The sequence below is a fragment of the Rhamphochromis longiceps genome, linkage group LG6, assembly GCF_057381845.1.
Source record: "Rhamphochromis longiceps isolate RC_006_pf linkage group LG6, R_longiceps_female_GT1.1, whole genome shotgun sequence".
In the NCBI taxonomy this organism is placed as follows: Eukaryota; Metazoa; Chordata; class Actinopteri; order Cichliformes; family Cichlidae; genus Rhamphochromis; species Rhamphochromis longiceps.
This window is the reverse complement of record NC_140562.1, coordinates 27604610-27624730: the sequence shown is the minus strand read 5'-3', so window position 1 is coordinate 27624730 and position 20121 is coordinate 27604610. Positions and strand designations below refer to the sequence as shown.

At 39.0% G+C, this 20121-nt stretch overlaps 2 protein-coding genes across 2 annotated transcripts; one reads left to right on the top strand and one right to left on the bottom strand.

Moving 5' to 3' along the window:
* Nucleotides 1–130: 130 nt before the first annotated feature.
* LOC146668160 (general transcription factor II-I repeat domain-containing protein 2A-like) lies at nucleotides 131–6664 on the top strand. Its single transcript, XM_085408829.1, has 2 exons — nucleotides 131–440; nucleotides 5192–6664. The coding sequence occupies exons 1-2, from the start codon at nucleotides 131–133 to the stop codon at nucleotides 6463–6465; spliced, it is 1584 nt and encodes a 527-aa protein (XP_085264955.1). The 3' UTR covers nucleotides 6466–6664.
* Nucleotides 6665–14898: 8234 nt separating this feature from the next.
* LOC146668159 (uncharacterized) lies at nucleotides 14899–19331 on the bottom strand. Its single transcript, XM_085410005.1, has 5 exons — nucleotides 19277–19331; nucleotides 18748–19140; nucleotides 17132–17350; nucleotides 16898–16959; nucleotides 14899–14980 (listed from the first exon to the last, which is right to left on the bottom strand). The coding sequence occupies exons 1-5, from the start codon at nucleotides 19311–19313 to the stop codon at nucleotides 14918–14920; spliced, it is 774 nt and encodes a 257-aa protein (XP_085266131.1). The 5' UTR covers nucleotides 19314–19331; the 3' UTR covers nucleotides 14899–14917.
* Nucleotides 19332–20121: the final 790 nt, after the last annotated feature.

Here is a 20121-nt window from a genome sequence, read left to right as displayed (position 1 = left end):
CAAAGTATTCAGAATACGTTACTCTCATTGAGTAACGTAACGGAATACGTTACAGAATACATTTTGGGGCATGTATTCTGTATTCTGTAACGGAATACATTTTAAAAGTAACCTTCCCAACACTGCCGGCATGCGACACAACATCCCGGCCGAGCTAAAGAGGAGCTACAGAGGCTGCAAAGCTGGAGCGAGGAGAGCGGATCACCGGAGGCGATTCAAACCATCAATCCCGACAGTGATCATGGGCAACGTGAACTCGTTACAGAATAAGATTGATGAACTGTGCGCTCTGAACAACCACAGACTATACCGTGAGTGCAGCTTGTTTATCTTCACGGAGACGTGGCTAACCGAGCTAACGCCGCAGGCTAACGTAGACCTATGCGGTTTCACATCCGTGAGAGCCGATAGGGACACGCAGGCCAGCGGAAAAAGCAGAGGTGGGGGACTCATTGTCTACGTTAACAACAGATACTGTAACCCTGGACACGTCTCCGTTAAAGTTTCGGTATGCCGTCCGGACCTGGAGCTGCTAGCTGTTAGCTTGCGGCCATATTATCTACCTCGGGAGTTCAGTCATGTGATCTGTGTGTGTGTTTACATCCCTCCGAGGGCCGACGCAACAGCTGCCTGTGAGAAAATACACACAGTCACAGCAAGACTTCAGACACAAAACCCCGAGGCTTTCATTATTATATCTGGAGACTTTAACCATGCCACACTGGACTCTACCCTGGCTGCTTTTCACCAGTTTGTGAATTGTCCCACAAGGAGCAACAGGACAATTGACCTACTGTATGCTAATGTGAGAGATGCATACAGAGCCACCCCCCTCCCCCCACTAGGGAAGTCAGACCACAACCTGGTTTACCTACAGCCACAATACACACCCCTCGTCCAAAGGCAGCCTGTCACAACGCGCTCCATCCGGAGATGCACCCCAGAAAAGGAGGATGCTCTGAGGGACTGTTAGGACACCACAGACTGGGATGTGCTCCTGAGCCCACATGGTGAGGACATAGAGGGGGCGACACACTGTCTTACAGACTACCTCAACTTTTGTGTGGACACGGTCGCCCCTGCTAAGACGGTACGGTGTTATCCTAATAACAAACCGTGGGTAACACAGGAAGTCAAAGCTGTCCTCAACATGAAGAAGAAGGCTTTCAGGAGCAAAGTGAAGGAGGAGATGAAAGCAGCACAGCGGGAGGTGAAACGCTGCCTGAGGGAAGCAAAGGACACCTACAGGAGGAAGGTGGAGCAGAAGTTGGAGAGGAACAATATGAGGGAGGTCTGGAATGGTGTGAAAACCATCACAGGCCACAACACTAAGAAAAGCACAGTGGGGGGGACTGTGGAGAAGGCAAACGAACTCAACAACTTCTTCAACAGGTTTGACCAGCCCACAACCCCCCCACCCTCACCCTCACCTTTACTACAGAGTCCTCTCCCCACTCTCCTACCTCCCTCGCTTCCCCCCCTTCCTGACACCATGACACCCCCCTCCTCCAATCTCTCTCTCAGCAGCAAGACATCTCCCCCCCTCCCCTCCCCCCAAACATCTCCCAGTGTCACAGTGGATCAGGTCAGGAGACAACTGAGGAAGCTTCGCCCCAGAAAGGCAGCAGGCCCAGACAAGGTGTGTCCTAGGATGCTAAAGGCGTGTGCTGCTGAACTTGGGGAGCCGCTACAACGAGTCTTCAACCTCAGTCTGCGACTGGGGAGAGTGCCCGCCCTATGGAAGACATCCTGCATCGTCCCGGTCCCCAAAAAGAACCGGCCCAATGAGCTGAATGACTTCCGACCGGTGGCACTGACGTCACATCTTATGAAGACTCTAGAGCGGCTCTTCCTCAACCTCCTCCGACCACAGGTACAACATGCCCAGGACCCACTACAGTTTGCATACAAGGCGGGTGTCGGAGTGGAGGATGCCATCCTGTACCTCCTACACAGAGCCCACTCACACCTGGATGGGGGAAAAGGCATCCTGTTTCTTGACTTTTCCAGTGCCTTTAATACCATCCGGCCCTGTATGCTTCAGGAAAAACTGAACAGGATGGAGGTGGACCCCTGCCTGGTCACTTGGATCTCCGACTACCTCACCGACAGACCACAGTACGTCAGGCTGAAGGACATCACGTCTGACACAGTGGTCAGCAACACAGGAGCACCACAGGGAACTGTGCTGTCCCCTCTTCTCTTCACCCTGTACACCTCTGACTTCTGCTACAGCTCTGAATTATGCCACATTCAGAAGTTTGCAGACGATACAGCCATCATGGGGTGTATCTGGGATGATCAGGAAGAGGAGTACAGAAGTCTGGTGAGGAACTTTGTCGCATGGAGTCACACAAACCACCTGCAACTCAACACCTCAAAGACTAAGGAACTGGTTGTGGACTTCGGGAGGTCTAGAGCAGGTCCACTGCCGGTTCAGATAGAGGGGGAGGAGGTGGAGGTGGTCAACAAGTACAAGTACCTCGGGCTGTGGGTGGACAATAAACTGGACTGGTCATGCAACACAGAGCACCTGTATAAAAAAGCCCAAAGCCGACTGTACTTCCTCAGGAGGCTGAGGTCTTTTAACATCTGCAGGAAGCTCCTGAGGATGTTTTACCAGTCAGTGGTTGCTGGAGTACTTTTCTATGCTGTGGTGTGCTGGGGGAGCAGCACAGCAAAGAAGGACTCATCCAGGCTGGAAAAACTGATCAGGAGGGCTAGCTCTGTGGTCGGCATGAAGCTGGACACTCTGGTGACAGTGGCAGAGAAAAGGACATTAAAGAAACTGATGGACATTATGGACAATGCCAGGCATCCTCTGCACACGGCTATTAACAATCAGAAGAGTCTGTTCAGTGACAGGTTGCTTCTCCCCAAGACAAGAACTAACAGACTTAAAAACTCCTTTGTCCCACACGCCATCAAACTGTTTAACTCCTCTCTGGAGGGGAGAGGGAGGGGAAACAGGAGGACAAAGGAGGGGGGAACAACTAAGCTGTAGTGCCTCTTCACCTCACTGTGCAATACCTTTTTGTGCAATACTTTTGTAAATAGTCAACAGTGCAATAGACTCAATACTTGAAATGTGCAATTCATTCACTTGTATTTTTATTTTTTATTCCTATTTATTCTATTTATCCCCTTCGTATATTTTATTTATATTGTCTCTGTATTTATATATATGTGTATGTATGTATGTATATATATATATATATATATATATATATATATATATATATATATATATATATATTAGGGGTGCAACGATACACAAAATTCACGGTTCGGTTCGATACTTTGGTGTCACGGTTCGATATTTTTTCGATACAAAAAAATGTTCATGCCTTTTTAATTTGTCATTTATTAAAATTATAAATATATATTTTAACTCAAAAGTACAGTTTTTAAATTTAACCCTAACCCTTGTGCGCGTTTTTTATTTTGACAGCGAATGCGCACCTGCGGACCACTTATGTGCAGCCCTGGTTATTTAGCTCGTCATATTGCAGCCACAGAAATTCTTTTGTCCATGAAACCATAAAGCTGCACTTTCTTTTTGCCTTATAGTCTGATTTGTCATAACTTCTCCGTTTTGTGGTAAGCTTTTCTTTGGCTCTCACTTCTTCACCCCGACCTGTCTTATTTGGCTCAGCAGAACTAAAATATATATACTGCTACTTTTACACACGGACTCACATAAGCTCAGCGATTCTCTGCGCGATCAACCTCTCACATGTTTAAGCTTGCTGCGGGAGATTTCACTTGTCATGTTTGCATAGTAAGCTAACGATTAATAAGACGATGTCAGAGGAATTGGTGCACAAATTATCATCACTCACAGATCAGTGCTGTCATTGCAAAGTGAAAGCAAAAAAACAAGCGCAAATTCAAACGCGATTTCAATATGTCACATATTGACAGTGGCTCACCGATGCCAATGACATAATTACCCAGCTACATTTCTGAAAGAATGCAAAAGCATTGACATATATTTTTCCTACAATAGCCCGACGGGCAGGGCAGAGAGATTTTTGTAGCCTGACTGGAAAGATCGCTAGCTCCGGGACGTCGGGCTAGCGATTTTGCAAGCCCTGTATCTGATTGAGGAATCACTCATCTTTGGAAAAGAGAGTTTATTACAGAGAAATGTCTCTTTCCAAAATAAAAGCTATACTATCCGCTTCTTCTGGGCTATATTCTCAGCAGCATAAGGAGAATCATGTGCTAACAGCTGTCTAAATGACTCGGCTAAAGTTAGTAGCATGCTTGTTGTTTTTGTTTTTGCACTAGGATGATGTCGGCGTAAATGTGCAGTCATATTCGTTGTGTTCCCACTAGTGCTTTCAGGTTAATCTCGTTGAAATGACCTTAACGCCACAACACGGCAAATCTCCGTTAACGAGCTACCGCCGATCGCCCCGTGCATGGGGCTAGACCAGGCATGGGCGAACTACGGCCCGTTTTGATCCGGCCCGCCAAACTTGAAAAAAATTTAATAAATTAACCTTGTTAATGTTTTATTTCCCCTGCAATTCTGATGTTTCCTCACTAGATGGCGCACTCTAGATATATTGGCTTTGTTGAGGTGAAGCGGCGTAGGCCTATTACTCCACGTTTGCACTTTACCCTGTGACCTACCGCCCCTCTATGAAGATGAGCGGACCCAAGAAAAGGAAAGTGGACAGAGAATGTCGAGTGTTCAAAAAGGAGTGGACAACTAAATATTTTTTCACTGAACACCGATCATCTGCTGTTTGCCTGATATGCCAAGAAACTGTGGCGGTTTTTAAAGAGTATAATATTAGCCGTCACTTTGCCACAAAGCACGCAAATTATGCTAGCAAGCTCTCAACAAAAGAACGGGAATCTGCTGCTGAGAAGTTGGCAGCTAATTTGAAGGCTCAGCAAAGTTTTTTTCACCGTCAAACTGCCATTCAAGAGTCAAGTACCAAGGCCAGTTTTATGCTTTCATTCAAAATAGCAAAGGCCAGCAAACCACTGTCAGAGGGCGAGTTTTTAAAAGAATGTATGGTAGAGACAGGAGGTATTTTGTGCCCGGAGACCAAAGACAAATTTGAGAAAATCAGTTTATCACGGCGGACAGTGACTCGCCGTGTAGAACTAATAGATGAAGATATCACCAGCATATTAAACAAAAAGGCGAAGTCATTCACTTTTTATTCTTTAGCACTGGATGAAAGCAACGATGTCAAAGACACTGCTCAGCTCCTCATTTTTATCCGAGGAATCAACGAAACCTTTGAAATAACGGAGGAGTTTTTGACAATGGAGTCTCTGAAAGGACAAACACGGGGAGAGGACTTGTTTGAACGAGTGTCTGCTGCCATCGAAAACATGAAGCTTCCCTGGAGTAAGCTTGTTAACGTCACCACAGATGGATCTCCAAATTTAACGGGAAAAAACGTTGGCCTGCTGAGGAGAATCCAGAATAAAGTGAAAGATGAAAACTCTGACCAGGATGTGATTTTCCTCCACTGCATCATCCACCAGGAATCTCTATGTAAATCGGTGTTACAGCTGAATCATGTTGTGAATCCTGTGGTGAAACTTGTCAACTTCATACGCGCACGGGGACTTCAGCACCGTCAGTTCATTGCGTTCCTGGAGGAAACTGATGCGGATCACCAGGACCTGCTTTATCACTCCCGTGTCCGCTGGTTGAGTTTGGGCAAAGTGTTTCAACGAGTGTGGGAGCTCAAAGAGGAGATTGGCGTGTTTTTGGAGCGGCAGGGGAAGACTGATGAATTTCCTGAGCTGAGCAACAAGAGCTGGATGTGTGACTTCGCGTTTGCTACAGACGTATTTTCACACTTGAATGAGCTCAATGTGAAACTGCAGGGGAAGGAGCAGTTTGTGCATGACATGCACACAAACGTGAAAGCCTTCAAATCCAAGCTGGCTTTATTCTCCAGGCAGATTTTGAACAAGTCATTCACTCATTTTCCTACACTAGCCACGCTGAAAGAGGCCGGAGCAAAAGTAAAGAAATACAGTGAGTCACTGGATGCACTGCACGGAGAATTCTGCCGTCGGTTTTTGGATTTCGATAAAATTGACAAGTCACTTCAATTGGTGGCCTTTCCTCTGTCACAAGACCCCGAAACAGCTCCAGAGGAGCTTCAGCTCGAACTCATCGACCTTCAGTCTGACCCTGCCTTAAAAGAGAAGTTCAGCTCTCTGAAACTAAATGACTTCTATGCTTCACTCAATGATGCCGCGTTTCCAAATCTAAGGCGAAAAGCGCAGATGATGTTGGCTTTGTTCGGCTCTACCTTCGTGTGTGAACAGACATTCAGCGTCATGAACATCAACAAAGCCAGCCACAGATCCAAGTTAACAGACCTACACCTCAGATCAATCCTGAGAATCGCCACAACAAAACTAACTCCAGACTTTGATGCGCTGGCTAAAAAAGGAGACCAACAACACTGCTCCCATTAAAATGTGTGTCTCTCCGTGATACGCATGTTGTTAAAATGAACAGTGCGCGCAGATCAAATATAACGCTTCACAGACTGACTTGCTGCAACTGTTTCGTCCTTGCACTGGTCGTTGTTGACTTTTGGCACCGGGGAAACAAATTGAATAAAAGGAACAGGACAAGTACATCTGCATCTCCTACCGTTTTTGGAAAAAAAAAAAAGAGTTAGGAGGAGAGTGATGTGATATCCTGAAGGATAACAGAACTTTCAGTGCTTTAAAATAAAATATTCATTTATTTGATTTTCAGTGTTTAAAGGCTCATTTTGAAGTCAGAGATTTTATTGTAATGCTTTTCTTCATTTTCATTGGAAATTAAAGCACATGTTTTCTCCATATCCCAAGATGTGTATTTTTCCCCCAATGAGGTGATGTTTTCAAAGCATGCCATCTATCTACTCCTGTTCCGGCCCCTTTGTCAAATGTTAGAACTCAATGTGGCCCACGAATCAAAAAGTTTGCCCACCCCTGGGCTAGACGGCCAACACGTTAACGAGCTAACTGCGCTAACACACTAGTTCACACCAATGTAATTAAGCATTGCATGGCACATCCAACATACTGTTTTACTTTAGTCCATGACTCGCTTACCTTCAGGGTCATACGTCACATGAAAACCAAAATAATTCCAAACGCCAGATCTGAATGAGGGTGGGGGAGGTCCATCTTGCAAGGAGAGCTTAACTTCTGTCTCGCTAGCTTGCCCTGCGCTCTTCCTTCTGACTATGCTGTCTGTGTTGAGCGCTCAGTGGATCTGCGCTCGACAGTGCAGCCTAGGCGGAGTAGTCGAACGCAGATTCACTGAGCGCTCAACACAGACAGCATCGTCAGAAGGAAAGTTGATAAAATAAATTACAAATGTTGTATTGTTCGATACATATGCGTACCGAACCGAAAGCACTGTATCGAACGGTTCAATATCGATACGAATATCGTTGCACCCCTAATATATATGTATATATATGTGTATATATATATATATATGGAATGCCCTTTAGGAAAATATTATATATATATATATTCCAACCAAAGTCTGAATATATAGAATGAAACTTGAATATATAGAATGATCTTCTGAATATATAGAATGAAGCTTGAATATATAGAATGATCTTTTGAATATATAGAATGAAACTTGAATATATAGAATGAAACTTGAATATATAGAATGATCTTTTGAATATATAGAATGAAACTTGAATATATAGAATGATCTTTTGAATATATAGAATGAAACTTGAATATATAGAATGAAACTTGAATATATAGAATGATCTTCTGAATATATAGAATGAAACTTGAATATATAGAATGAAACTTGAATATATAGAATGATCTTTTGAATATATAGAATGAAGCTTGAATATATAGAATGATCTTTTGAATATATAGAATGAAGCTTGAATATATAGAATGAAACTTGAATATATAGAATGAAACTTGAATATATAGAATGATCTTCTGAATATATAGAATGAAGCTTGAATATATAGAATGAAACTTGAATATATAGAATGATCTTTTGAATATATAGAATGAAGCTTGAATATATAGAATGAAACTTGAATATATAGAATGTATGAACCTCTTTTTTAGAGATGATGTGTTTCTGAATTCTCTGCCTTTACAAAATGGCATCAGCTGAACTATTTCAGTACTTTTTAGAGCTTGACAACTGTTTTGCGACAGCTGTTCAAATTGCAAATTTCCATAGTCCACTAGTTGTATCCTGTGGTTGTACAGTGTTCCAACATTTACTGACAACATTTGAGATATGGCCATCCAACTAAACCCCAAGTCTCGCATGTCAGTCAGCTGAGTAGCTGACTGACATGTTGTACCTAAAAGAGTTAGAAACAAAAGAAGAAATATGTTGTTAACTTCTTTCTTATTTCTTGCATTCATTATCTTGTTTGCCATCTCTTGACTCTTTCAAGTGCCATACACATTATGAATGAATTTGTTTCCATTTTTATCACTTACCTTGACCTTCCTCTTTGAGATGTAGAATGATATAATGAGCCCATAACATGTGCTTCAGCTTCTGCTCGAAGTGTTAGCTCAGTTGACATCTCCATCAGTGATTGATAAATTCCCTCAAGAAGTGTGCATAATCTTCTCCCAGAAACATTTTGTTGAACATTATTCATGAGCACTAGAAATGTTGCAATAATGAAAACGTGTTCTTCAAGGTGACGTAGTATAAATTCAAATTATTTCTACCATTTGCAATTTGAACAGCTGTCGCAAAACAGTTGTCAAGCTCTAAAAAGTACTGAAATAGTTCAGCTGATGCCATTTTGTAAAGGCAGAGAATTCAGAAACACATCATCTCTAAAAAAGAGGTTCATACATTCTATATATTCAAGTTTCATTCTATATATTCAAGTTTCATTCTATATTTTCAAAAGATCATTCTATATATTCAAGTTTCATTCTATATATTCAAAAGATCATTCTATATATTCAAGTTTCATTCTATATATTCAAGCTTCATTCTATATATTCAAAAGATCATTCTATATATTCAGACTTTGGTTGGAATATATATATAATATTTTCCTAAAGGGCATTCCATAATATGTATATATCTATATATATATATATATATATATATATATATATATATATATATATATGTATGTATGTATGTGTGTATGTATGTGTATGTATGTATGTATATATATATATGTGTATATGTATGTGTGTATATATATATATGTATATGTGTATGTGTATATATATATATATATATAATATTCTGTAACTCTGAAACTTCTGTCGGTGCTGTGCTTTTTTGGAAATCGAATTTCCCAGAGGAACCCACCCGAGGGATTAATAAAGTTCTATCTAATCTAATCTAATCTAATCTAATCTAATCTAAAATGTGAGATTTTTAACCCAAAAGAGACAAATAACAATAATTACAAACAAATGTTCAGATAAAACTATGCAACCAACTTATATGTGATGATGAGCTTTAGAAACAGTGAGAAACGTTACCCTGCATTTATTACTGACACAAAACGAAAGGTGTCAATGAGGTTTTCTTGTTTTTTTCTTTTCTCTGTTCTCTCTGTTTCTACTGTCACTGCACATTAGCAAATGTGCTAAAACCCTGTAGCAAAAAAAACCTGCATTGTGCCAATTAGTCACATGATAAGCATTCATTATATTGGTGTTTTACATTTTTTTTTTCGTAATATGTCTTTATTCATATTATTTTTTAAAAATGGAATTTCATTGTTAAAAAAAGAGTCATGCAAAGATAATCAGTTTACCAAATGAGTTGCCAAAAAACAACTAGTATGACTTATTTTCAAACGTAATGCATAAGTTATTGTAACATAACCGGGCATTCTGTTGTCTGTGGTTTTAGGGTTTTTTCATGTCAACAAACATATTTTAAGTGCAAAAAAGCAATGAGGCAACGCCTTCAACAGGCCACTCATCTTGACCAGCCTAGATGTAGGTTTTTTTTTTTGTCTCTGTGGGTTTCCTGTTGGCCCAATTTCGTGGGTGTAATGATGCGTGTTGGTATCTCTTGCAGAAAACACTTTTTCATCTTCTTTATCACATGTGCAGCACCAGTGGCTTAAGTATTTATGTTTGTTTATTTTTTAAATAATACAGACAGTTTCTGTTTAACATCCCACAGAAGTACACAAGAGTGAGCACTGCTTTATATGTATTTACACATCCTGTTTAATATATCATGTAGGGGAAATTATTAATTAAAACACAATGAATTTATATATATTCATATATTTTGGTCCCCAAGTGTCTTTTGATTGCAGGATAGGTGCAGATCTTTGGTTTCTGTCCATCGCATTTATGTAAATGAGAGTAGGCCAAATAACAGCAACATACCTTTGTAAAATGCAACACAGTTCAACAGAACCTCAAACTACATTCTCCAAAATTATCACACAGATGTATCAACCAGTCTCAAGACAATCCCAGAAAATAAACCTTTATACTTTATAAACTTTGACAATGTATCGTGCAGATAATATCTGGCACACATGCATCATGTTGTAATGCTTGTGGTCTGTTACATAGCAGGGGTCTCTACTATTGTTACTGGTAAAGTAACCATGGCACATATTCATTGTGCAAACAGAATAAATGTAATATTTAAATCCCAAATAATGCTGCTAAAGATCTAAATGCCAAACTTCTTGAAAACATTCAGCATCGACTTCCTCACACAACCACTAGAGGTCACTTAACATTGGAAAGTAACTGTAGATCTTCCTAAAGTGTTTGCACTGAAGTCTTCTTGCTTACATTCCAAAGAAGTGAACAAAATTCCAACAGCATCATCATGAAAATGATAAAAGTTTAAGAAATTATAAATCTATATGAAGATTAGAAGTGTGAGTAATTTTACTATTTTTATTTTTTATGCTGTTTTCTTATGCTATACTGATACTTTGTGTATCTGTGGTCATATATGGGTGTGATTTGCGCAGCAACCACTTCTGAGCTTTAGGTTCAAAGCAATCCACTTTCCATATATGCATGCAGAGTATGTTATGGCAGTTTATTAATAGGAGCAAAACTGGCATCTAATAACAGAACTGTCATTTAGGTTTAACTGTTGCGTTTCAGTGTTTACCAAAAGAAATATTTTGTGATTCATTAGTATTTCAACCTCAGACTCCTCATTTCTGGCTCATTTGAAAAGAACATATAGAAAAAAATAAAGCATTTTTCATTACTTCTTATTGTAATGTATGTTATGAGCCTGGCCATCAGTCAAGAATGCACAAATTGAAGGATGCATGAAAGCATTCAACAGGCCACCAGTGTGCAGATTGTGTTGTTCTGCATGCTGCAGTCAGCTGTCCGAGGGCATGCTTATTCTGTGGTTTTCCTGTGAGCCTGCTGCTCACTAGATGGTCTACATTATGGTTATGATTTGTCAACTCTGTTATCTCGAACCCTTGAAATGCACCATTCATAGATTGAAGATGAAGTGGAAATTTAAAGTATAATCATTGCAAATACAAAAAGACAGCTAGAAGAGAAAAGAGTTATATCATGTCACATTCATCCTCAGACTCATACTCTGTTCTCTGGTTTAAGATATTTCTCGCTCTGCAGCTCTGTTAACAGAGACCACTGAAAGGGCATCTGTGTGTTAGGCTTACAGTGTAATTCTGTTCGATTCACAGTAATTTTTCTGAACTTATGGCTTACCAGCACAGTGCAAGGGAAGACGTGTGAAGTTGTACAGAATTTTTAAAAAGATATCTTATAACAACTAAGAGTCAGTGTAATATTATGAAGTACAGATTTCTGCGTCAAAACAAATGGATTGAATTAGAATCTAAAGGGGCCGTGTGTGTTCGGCTGTTTAATGTAAAAAGAAAAACCATATCAAATTAACGGGCTTCTTTCAATGTGGAGAAATAGCGGCTCTACTCTGAGCCCCACCCCAATGGCCAAACTTCTCACGCTATCCCTTGTCTTGGTTGACATGCCTCTTCAGTGTCTCATGAAAATCAGGGACAGTACTGCTGAATTAGCAGACCAGGTGGTGGTTCCTGTCTTTAAGAAAGGGGACTGGAGTGTGTGCCCCAACTATGAGTGGATCACATTCATCAGCCCCAGGAAAGTCTATGCCAGGGTGTTGGAAAAGAGAGTCCCACAACTCTCTGCTAATCCAGGGTTGGGTAGCAGGGCATCCAACCCCGTGAAGAAAATATGGTGGAGACTGTTGTTTCACCCCTTCTGTCTTGAAGAATGTCCCCTTATCAGCAGTGTTGGGACTAACGCGTTATTAAGTAACGCGTTACAGTAACTACGTTATTATTGTGGTAACGAGCACGGTAACTAGTTATTATGCCAAAACCAGGAACGCGTTACTCGTTACTGGGATTTAGATAGGCTCGTTATTCATTACTTCGTGTGGTGGCTATCGCGGAGCTTCCACAGATTCAATAACATTAGCAAGTGGTGGAAGCCAGCAGGTGGATGAAGGAAAAGGGAGGCAAGAGGAGAGACCCGAAGCGGCCGCTGGTCCGAGTGTCAGGTGAACTGAACTTCAGGTAAGAAGTTATAACCTGCAGTCCACCTGGGTCAGATATGAACCAAGTTTAGGTGGAGTTTATTTTCGTTATGCTGACTTTTTCGTACTGCGTGCTAGCTAGCATGACGGAGTTTCTATACAGCTGGGTGGGTGCTATGTTACTGATGTTGAACTTTATTTTGTTCATAAGGTTAATTATTAGAGTTGCCAACCATCCCGTAAAAAACGGAATCGTCTCGTATTCAGAGAAAATATTACGCGTTTTGTATTGAGGTGAAAAGGAACAGTTTGTCCTGTAATTCAGCTACAATGAAAAAGACACAAAGCTGGAGTTATTCTGTGTTTACGCTGCACAGCTGCCTCTTCTTCTCTCATCCTCTCCCTCTCCTGTTTCTACTTCAATCATGAAACTGATCAATGATCAGCTGATCGGCTTTTCTCTCTTGTTTATTTATCGCCCACTTTGCGCCAGAAAGAGGAAACCAGCGGATGTCGCGGTAAACAACAGCAGCACTTTTAAGCTTGATCAGCTGTTGTTAGAATTTATTTAATATTAATTTCTAGTATCAGCTGATGTTGGCTGGAGCCACAGCTGTAAACCTGCTGGTCATGATATCGGTTTGGTTATGTGATGAGAGGGAAACGTGAAGATGAAACCAGGAGATGTCCTTACTGAATCATCAGAGCTGTGATGGAGAAACAGGTTTACCTTTTAGGTGAATGAATGAGTTGAAGGGAAGTTATGAACTGTTTCTGAGAGACAAATAACCCCAGGATCCTTTTCTAAGTAGCTGACAGCTGGTAACTATGCAGGGGTGGGTCTAGCAAAGTGTTGCCAGGGGTCCATGTAGGGCATTAAAAGGGAAAGGGGGGCACAAGGAAATACTTTCTTATTCTCATTTAAAATGTCTCACTTTTAAAAAAATTATTATCTGAGTCTTGCAACAAACAATTGATAGATTGATACATATATACCACCAGAACAGTGTACATCACTGTCACAACAGTGTTTATTTTCATTCAAAGGCTTTATGATTTTTCCTATAATGGTGGGCCGGTCTCTAGTCAAAATGCCCGGGACAATTTTTTTGTCCCAGTCCAGCCCTGTATGCAGCTCATCTGCAGTCTGGTGTTACCTACATCTTCCTATTCAGAAGGCAGAATTTCCGAGTTCTGAGTACAATCGAAAGCACCACGACTGCAGTTTTTGTGTTGGATGTAAAAAGCAGGCTAGGATAGAATCAGGTGTGGGATTTCTCTCGTGGAAATGTGCACATTATTTTTTCCTTTCTATTGGTAGGTGGCACAGTGCACTTGTGGCAAGTAAGCAAGCTAGAAGACTGGCAATCTTGCTGGGTATCCAGTTACGGAAGCAACACATTAACAAGAGAATTCTGAGAAAAACCAAAGTTACTTTCCCTAGTAACTAGTTACTCTGAAAGTAACGAGTAACTTGAAGTAACTGCGTTACTTTTGATAGAAGTAACTAGTAATGTAACTAAGTTACTAATTTAAAGTAACTTACCCAACACTGCTTATCAGAGGGTAACAAGATCAGCATTGCTGACACACTTTGTCTGGGTCTTCCAGGATATGACTGCTGTCCCATGTGCTCACCCTGTCTCAGTTCCATCTACCTTCTTTTGCATTTGCATCTCTCTCAGAAATGAACCATCTATGTATTTTTGATATCGCAGACATCGTCATATTCCAAATCCCGTGAGCTGCTTTGTGTTGCTTTGATTTGATATGAAATGTTTTGTAATTATAGTTTGCATGGCAATTTATTTCCAAATAAAGGCCAAGGAAAATATTAGAACACAGCATTGGTTTGGTATGAGATGTTATGCTTGTGCATAAATATCTTTATAAAGTACAACAGTGAAAATATGTTTGCATATTGAGGCTTGTGGTGGTGTGTCCGCAGACACAAAAGATAACCAAAAACTGATTGAAATCTAAAAAAATAGTGATAATAATTTTAGAGAGTATATAATTTCAAGGATTAGTCTAAATCAACAATTTAAAAAAAGGCAAAGGAAGTATACTCTCTAAAGACATTCAACAGACCATGGGTATGAAAAGATATTTTTTATTTAAAAAATTTAGTTTCCTATAATAAGCGCTGTAATTTACACAAATCTGACAAAATCATCAGAATTCATCACTCTTTTTCTAGATACTTTGTTAGTTTTACTTCTAAAGTTATTTACATGCAACAGTCACCAAAACTACAATTTAAGGAAAACATAAAGAACAATTAAAACAAAAAATTAAAATTCAATAATGACTAACTCTGTTCAGTTACAAATAAATAAAACAAACTACGTATATAATTTTCAGTGGAAGACAGCGTTTTCTCCATCTTGAATCCGTCTAAAGATTTTTTTGTCCATTTTGAGCCTGGAACCAGACTTGTGTTAAACACAAATCTTCATCCTGAGAAACAATTTGACATTTAGAATCATAACTTCTTCTGATATTAAGATAAGATAAGATAACCTTTATTAGTCCCACACGTGGGAAATTTGTTTTTATTTGTTTTTATTAAGTAATTACTTAAATGAATACTGCAATCATTAGAACAATATGGAATTTTAAAAAGGACGTTCTGTTTGAATGCCATATGTCATTAAAAAAGTACTGACACATTATTTGTGTTTATCAGTGTTGTGTGTAATGTATTACAAACTAATAAACTGTTATAATCACATTATAGTTAGGGATGGGAATTGATAAGAATTTAGCAATTCTGATTCCATTATTGATATCACTTATCAATTTTATTCCTTATCAGCTCCACTTTGAGAGCCAGCACCATCAGTAAGAAGCATATCAAAGACATTACATTTGTGCAAGTTATTCATGCTGTGTGGACTAATGTCTGCGAATGTTGCAGGTATTTCCCCTCTTTGTTGTGATCAGTGTTGCAGTCATTTCTCTAATGAAATAGTGTATTAATGAAATTAATTTATTACATTACATTCGCATTTATCCTGAAATTATCTGATATTAGTGGTCATTTAACAATATAAACCTATGAGCTACAGCCCCCCCACCCCACCCACTCACACACAATACAAGTACTTGTGCTAATAAGGACACACAATTGATCTTTCTCTTAGTTTTTAGGTATGAACCCAAAGCTGACAGCACATAGCAAAGTTGAAAACAAGCACAAACAGACTTGATTCTGTTGAAACATGAACAGGTAGAAATGGAGGCTTCAGCCTGACTGCTAATCACTTCCTTTGTTATAAAAAAAATCTGGCTGTTTTGCTGGGGTCAGCACTCATTTAACTTTAATGTTACTCCGGGATTTTGGCTATCTTAGCACTAGGTAGCGTTGGCATGCTTTCAAAGCACTGAAGTTATGTTATTTGCATAGTACAATTGTTTCTGTTCTGGACACAGTTTGCACTTCTGCTCCTGCTCTCATCCTTTTGTGCATTAAAAGTAAAAGTAATGTCTATATAAAGGCTGCAGACTTCGCCACTATCTTCTGATCCGGATTCCCAGTAGTTAATTTCCAAGGAAGTGAACTGAATTCCAAGGAACTGAACTACCGAGAAGAGTTGGTTCTACTCAATTCTCAAGTATAGTAATGTAATGAATAACTGTAATAAATTCAGTAATCACATGAGTCACATCAGTAATTATCCCCCCTTGCATTTGTGGTATAATGAGCTCACTTTAGAGTATGTGGTGGGAAACGATAAACTGTACAGCAGTCTACAGATTTTAAAGAGACTGGATATTTTTATTTCACAAAAAGACATGCATGTGGTGACAGAGTTGAAACTGTGCCCAGGCCACAACACCAATCCTTTTTTTGTGTGTAGATACTTATGTAACTTTGCAGAAACTTAAGTCTATTTTATCTTATTCTCCTATCCTAAAAGAATTCGAATCTAAATCTACATGGTGCAAAACTGTGTCTCATTGTTCTTGTAACAGTGACAATAAAGATCTATTCTATTCTATTCTATTTGGTCTGTTTTCTAACGCTGTCAGCTTTTTGTTATAAGTTTTTTTCCCCTTTCCTTTTCTCTTTGTTAAAAGTTAATCACCTGGGTTCATTCCCATTAGGATAGAGATTATGTTAATGTGTGGGACTGTAACAGAAGGTTTATATAGTTAACTGCTAGCTATGTGATGTAAAAACATTGTAATGACTAGCTAAAAAAAATTATCCATCATTTTGTAATTTTGTACAGTAATTGATGATCTTATAGTAAGTAATTGATAATAATGTGTATTACATTACTCTTTTGAATAGTGACCCACACACAGCTGTTTATGCAATAAAAAAACAAAAACAAGTGTAGATAAGAAAATGAAGAAGAGAAAGTTTACCTCATTCTGTCTCCTTTGATTATTGTGATCTGGTCTGTTCTGAAAAAATTGAAGTTCTTTTTCTGCATAAACAAAAATGCACTATCATACTGGAGCATTCAGCAGCAACAGTGCCATTAAGAATTTGCCATTTAATGGTTGTAGATAGTTTTGTGGAGGACTGTGTGTGTGTGTGTTTGAAGGTGAGTCAAACAATTCGAAAAATTAAATTCTAATAATTAAAATATACAGTACCTGTTTTCCGACACAACTGATAAATAAAAATAAAGGAAAAAAATGAAATGAGAATAGAAAATCCTGGTGTAAACATCATCAGCCAGGGCACGAGACTGGAACCACAGGTTCTGTCGTAGACAGCACGAGGAGTGGAGTCAGGTCGAGTATTGGAGTCAGAGTGAAGAGTGGAGTCAGGGCAAGGACTGGAATCAGGGCAAGGACTTGTGTGAGGTGAATCTGCATGAAATAAGTTGTGTATTAGATCTACATTTTTACTACAATCCACTTATGTATAGTGCTTTGTATAGTGTGTTTAGTTTACACAATATAGAAACACTGTGTAGCAATCTAGTTTAGTACTGACTTTAGTTATTGTACGTCTTAAGTGGCAAGCACACTGCTCTGTTTACTTCATGTAAGAAGACTTTCAATCACAAGAAAGCCCCACACTAAAGTATATCCTGCTTTATCGTCTTTTCTACTCTAAACGGACTATTATTTACAAAAGTAATACCATAATGCATATTCAAACACTTCAAACCAGCAAATAAAATTATAAACACATTAAGAAACATTTTTTACAGCAAGACTTACCTTTGCATTCCCATTTGAAAAAAATTCAGGTTTAATAATATTAACATCATTTGCAGTTTATTATTTTCCTTTACGTATTTTACTGGATATTAAACATGAGTATTTTTTAACTAAGAAGGTGTTGCAAAAACAATAGCCAAAAACTTGGTGTGCAGTGTGTACTTAAAAGTTTGTGGAAACTGGACAAGTGCAGGACAAAAGAAGTGGAAGACCTAAAACACTATCTACACCAAATGAACTGCATTTGAAAGTGATTTCCTTAAGAAAATGTTAAAAAACAATCCACCAAGACTTGCAGCTGGAAATGCAGCTGGCCCTTCAGTTGATACATGTATGGTTCACCTAGGCTAGGGGTCGGCAACTTTCAACATCATAAGAGCAATTTTAGCTCTTTCTACCAAAGAACTGGCCAAATTACCCAAGAGTTGCACTGAAAATCAGGAACAAAATAAAAAATAAATAAAAATGAGGGATGGGTAAAGATTTTTGCTTATGTCAGAATTAAATACAGTAGATGTAATGCACAGAAGCAATGTCTTTGTTAAACAGACTTCAGCAGGACAATGTCCCCAAACCTACAGTCAAAGTCATTAAGAACTATCTTCAGCCTAACGAAGAACAAGAAGTACTAGAAGTGACGGTATGGCCCCCACAGAGCCATGATCTCACCATCGAGTGTATGAAGAGACAGAAGGATGTGAGGAAGCCAACATCCACAGGAGATCTGTGGTTAGTTCTCCAACATGTTTGGAACAACCTACCAGCCGAGTTCCTTCAAAAACTGTGTGCAAGTTTACCTAGAAAATTTGATGCTGTTTTAAAGTTGGTCACACCAAATATTGATTTGATTGAGATTTATCTTTCATTTGTTCATTTACTGCATTTTGTGGATTGATGAAAATAAATGATTAACACTTCCATTTCTGAAAGCGTTCTTTGTTTACAGCATTTTTCCTCACCTGCCTAAAAGTTTTTCACAGTACTGTATGCATATATATAACAAACCAACAAAAAAACCCCAATCACACATGAGTACTTACTGATTAAGATTCTTGTTGCGATACTGGCATATCTGTGGTCATATCTGACCTGAACGCTTGTGCCATCTACCCACTGTTCCTTTTCAGTTCCACAGTAATAGAGGCCCTCATCAGAATCAGAAATATTCATGATCAGCAGATCATAGGATCCAGAGGACTGATTCTTTTTAAAGTGGAAGCGTAATAGAGAATTCACTGAAATTGCTCGGTCACTGATTTTTTTCCATGCATCTTCTTTTAGTTTCAGAACAAGAGGAGGCTGATTTTCATGGGTACAATTTCTGTACCACACAATATATTCCTCAGAAAATGCTTCACAGTCACAATTCAGAGTGACGTTCTGTCCTGATGTCACTGTCAAATCCACCACTGATCCAGAAATCCAATGACCTCCTGAAATACAAACACAATAACAAATTTTGCCAGTGTTGAGTACAAGATGTGATGTAGATTTCCAAATAGAGTTGACACATTCATTTAATGTTTTATAATATTAATGTATAATTTAATTAGTTGTACAAAATATTACCTAAAAGAAGGACAAGAATGACATGAAGGCTGTCCATGTTTGATGATTACCTGCAGTTAAAAGACAGTAAGAATGGTGTGACTCTCGAATGTCATCGCCTACACATTACTTTTCCACTAAAGGAAATGCAAGTTGCGATCGGGTGGTGGAGTGGAACCTTCTATTCTGTGGTTACACTGTGTCAGTGCAATGTCATGTGATGGTCTGGATGTAAAAATTAAAGTTCTTTTAACATGACAGACTGCTTTTCAACATGCTTTTCAGTCTTAGCCATTATAGACATGAACAAGAACACTCAGGGATTGCATCTTCTCCCAAAGGACAAGAGGTACACATGAATTTTGATGAGCTATGATTTTTTTTATTACAACATTCTGACATCAGTCTTTTATGGCATCATTCTGATGTCATATGGTATCATATTAAAAAGGTTAAAAGTTTGCTGTACAGTAAAATGACATATTACTTGATATGCATCCTTGAAACTTTATTTAAGGTCAACTTTGACCTTGAGCACTAACAATATAAAGGCCAAGGTGAAATGCTTAGCCAACCTAGATACTCATGTACCCCAAGGTCTAGCATACTGTGAAGTTTGAAGGCGATCCATAAAAACTTTTATTGATTTTTACATCTGGTGTGTTCTTGACCCAATTTGAAAAAACAAACAGACAAACAAACAGAACTGATTATTATTTATTAAGATAAAGACACAGTGTAATATGTCGTGTATTCTAGTTCATCTATGTGACCATCTAAGTTCATTAAATGATGACTATGTGACAATGTAATTTATTTAGAGAACACATGACAGAAACATTTGGTTTTATCAGCTGTAGGTTACC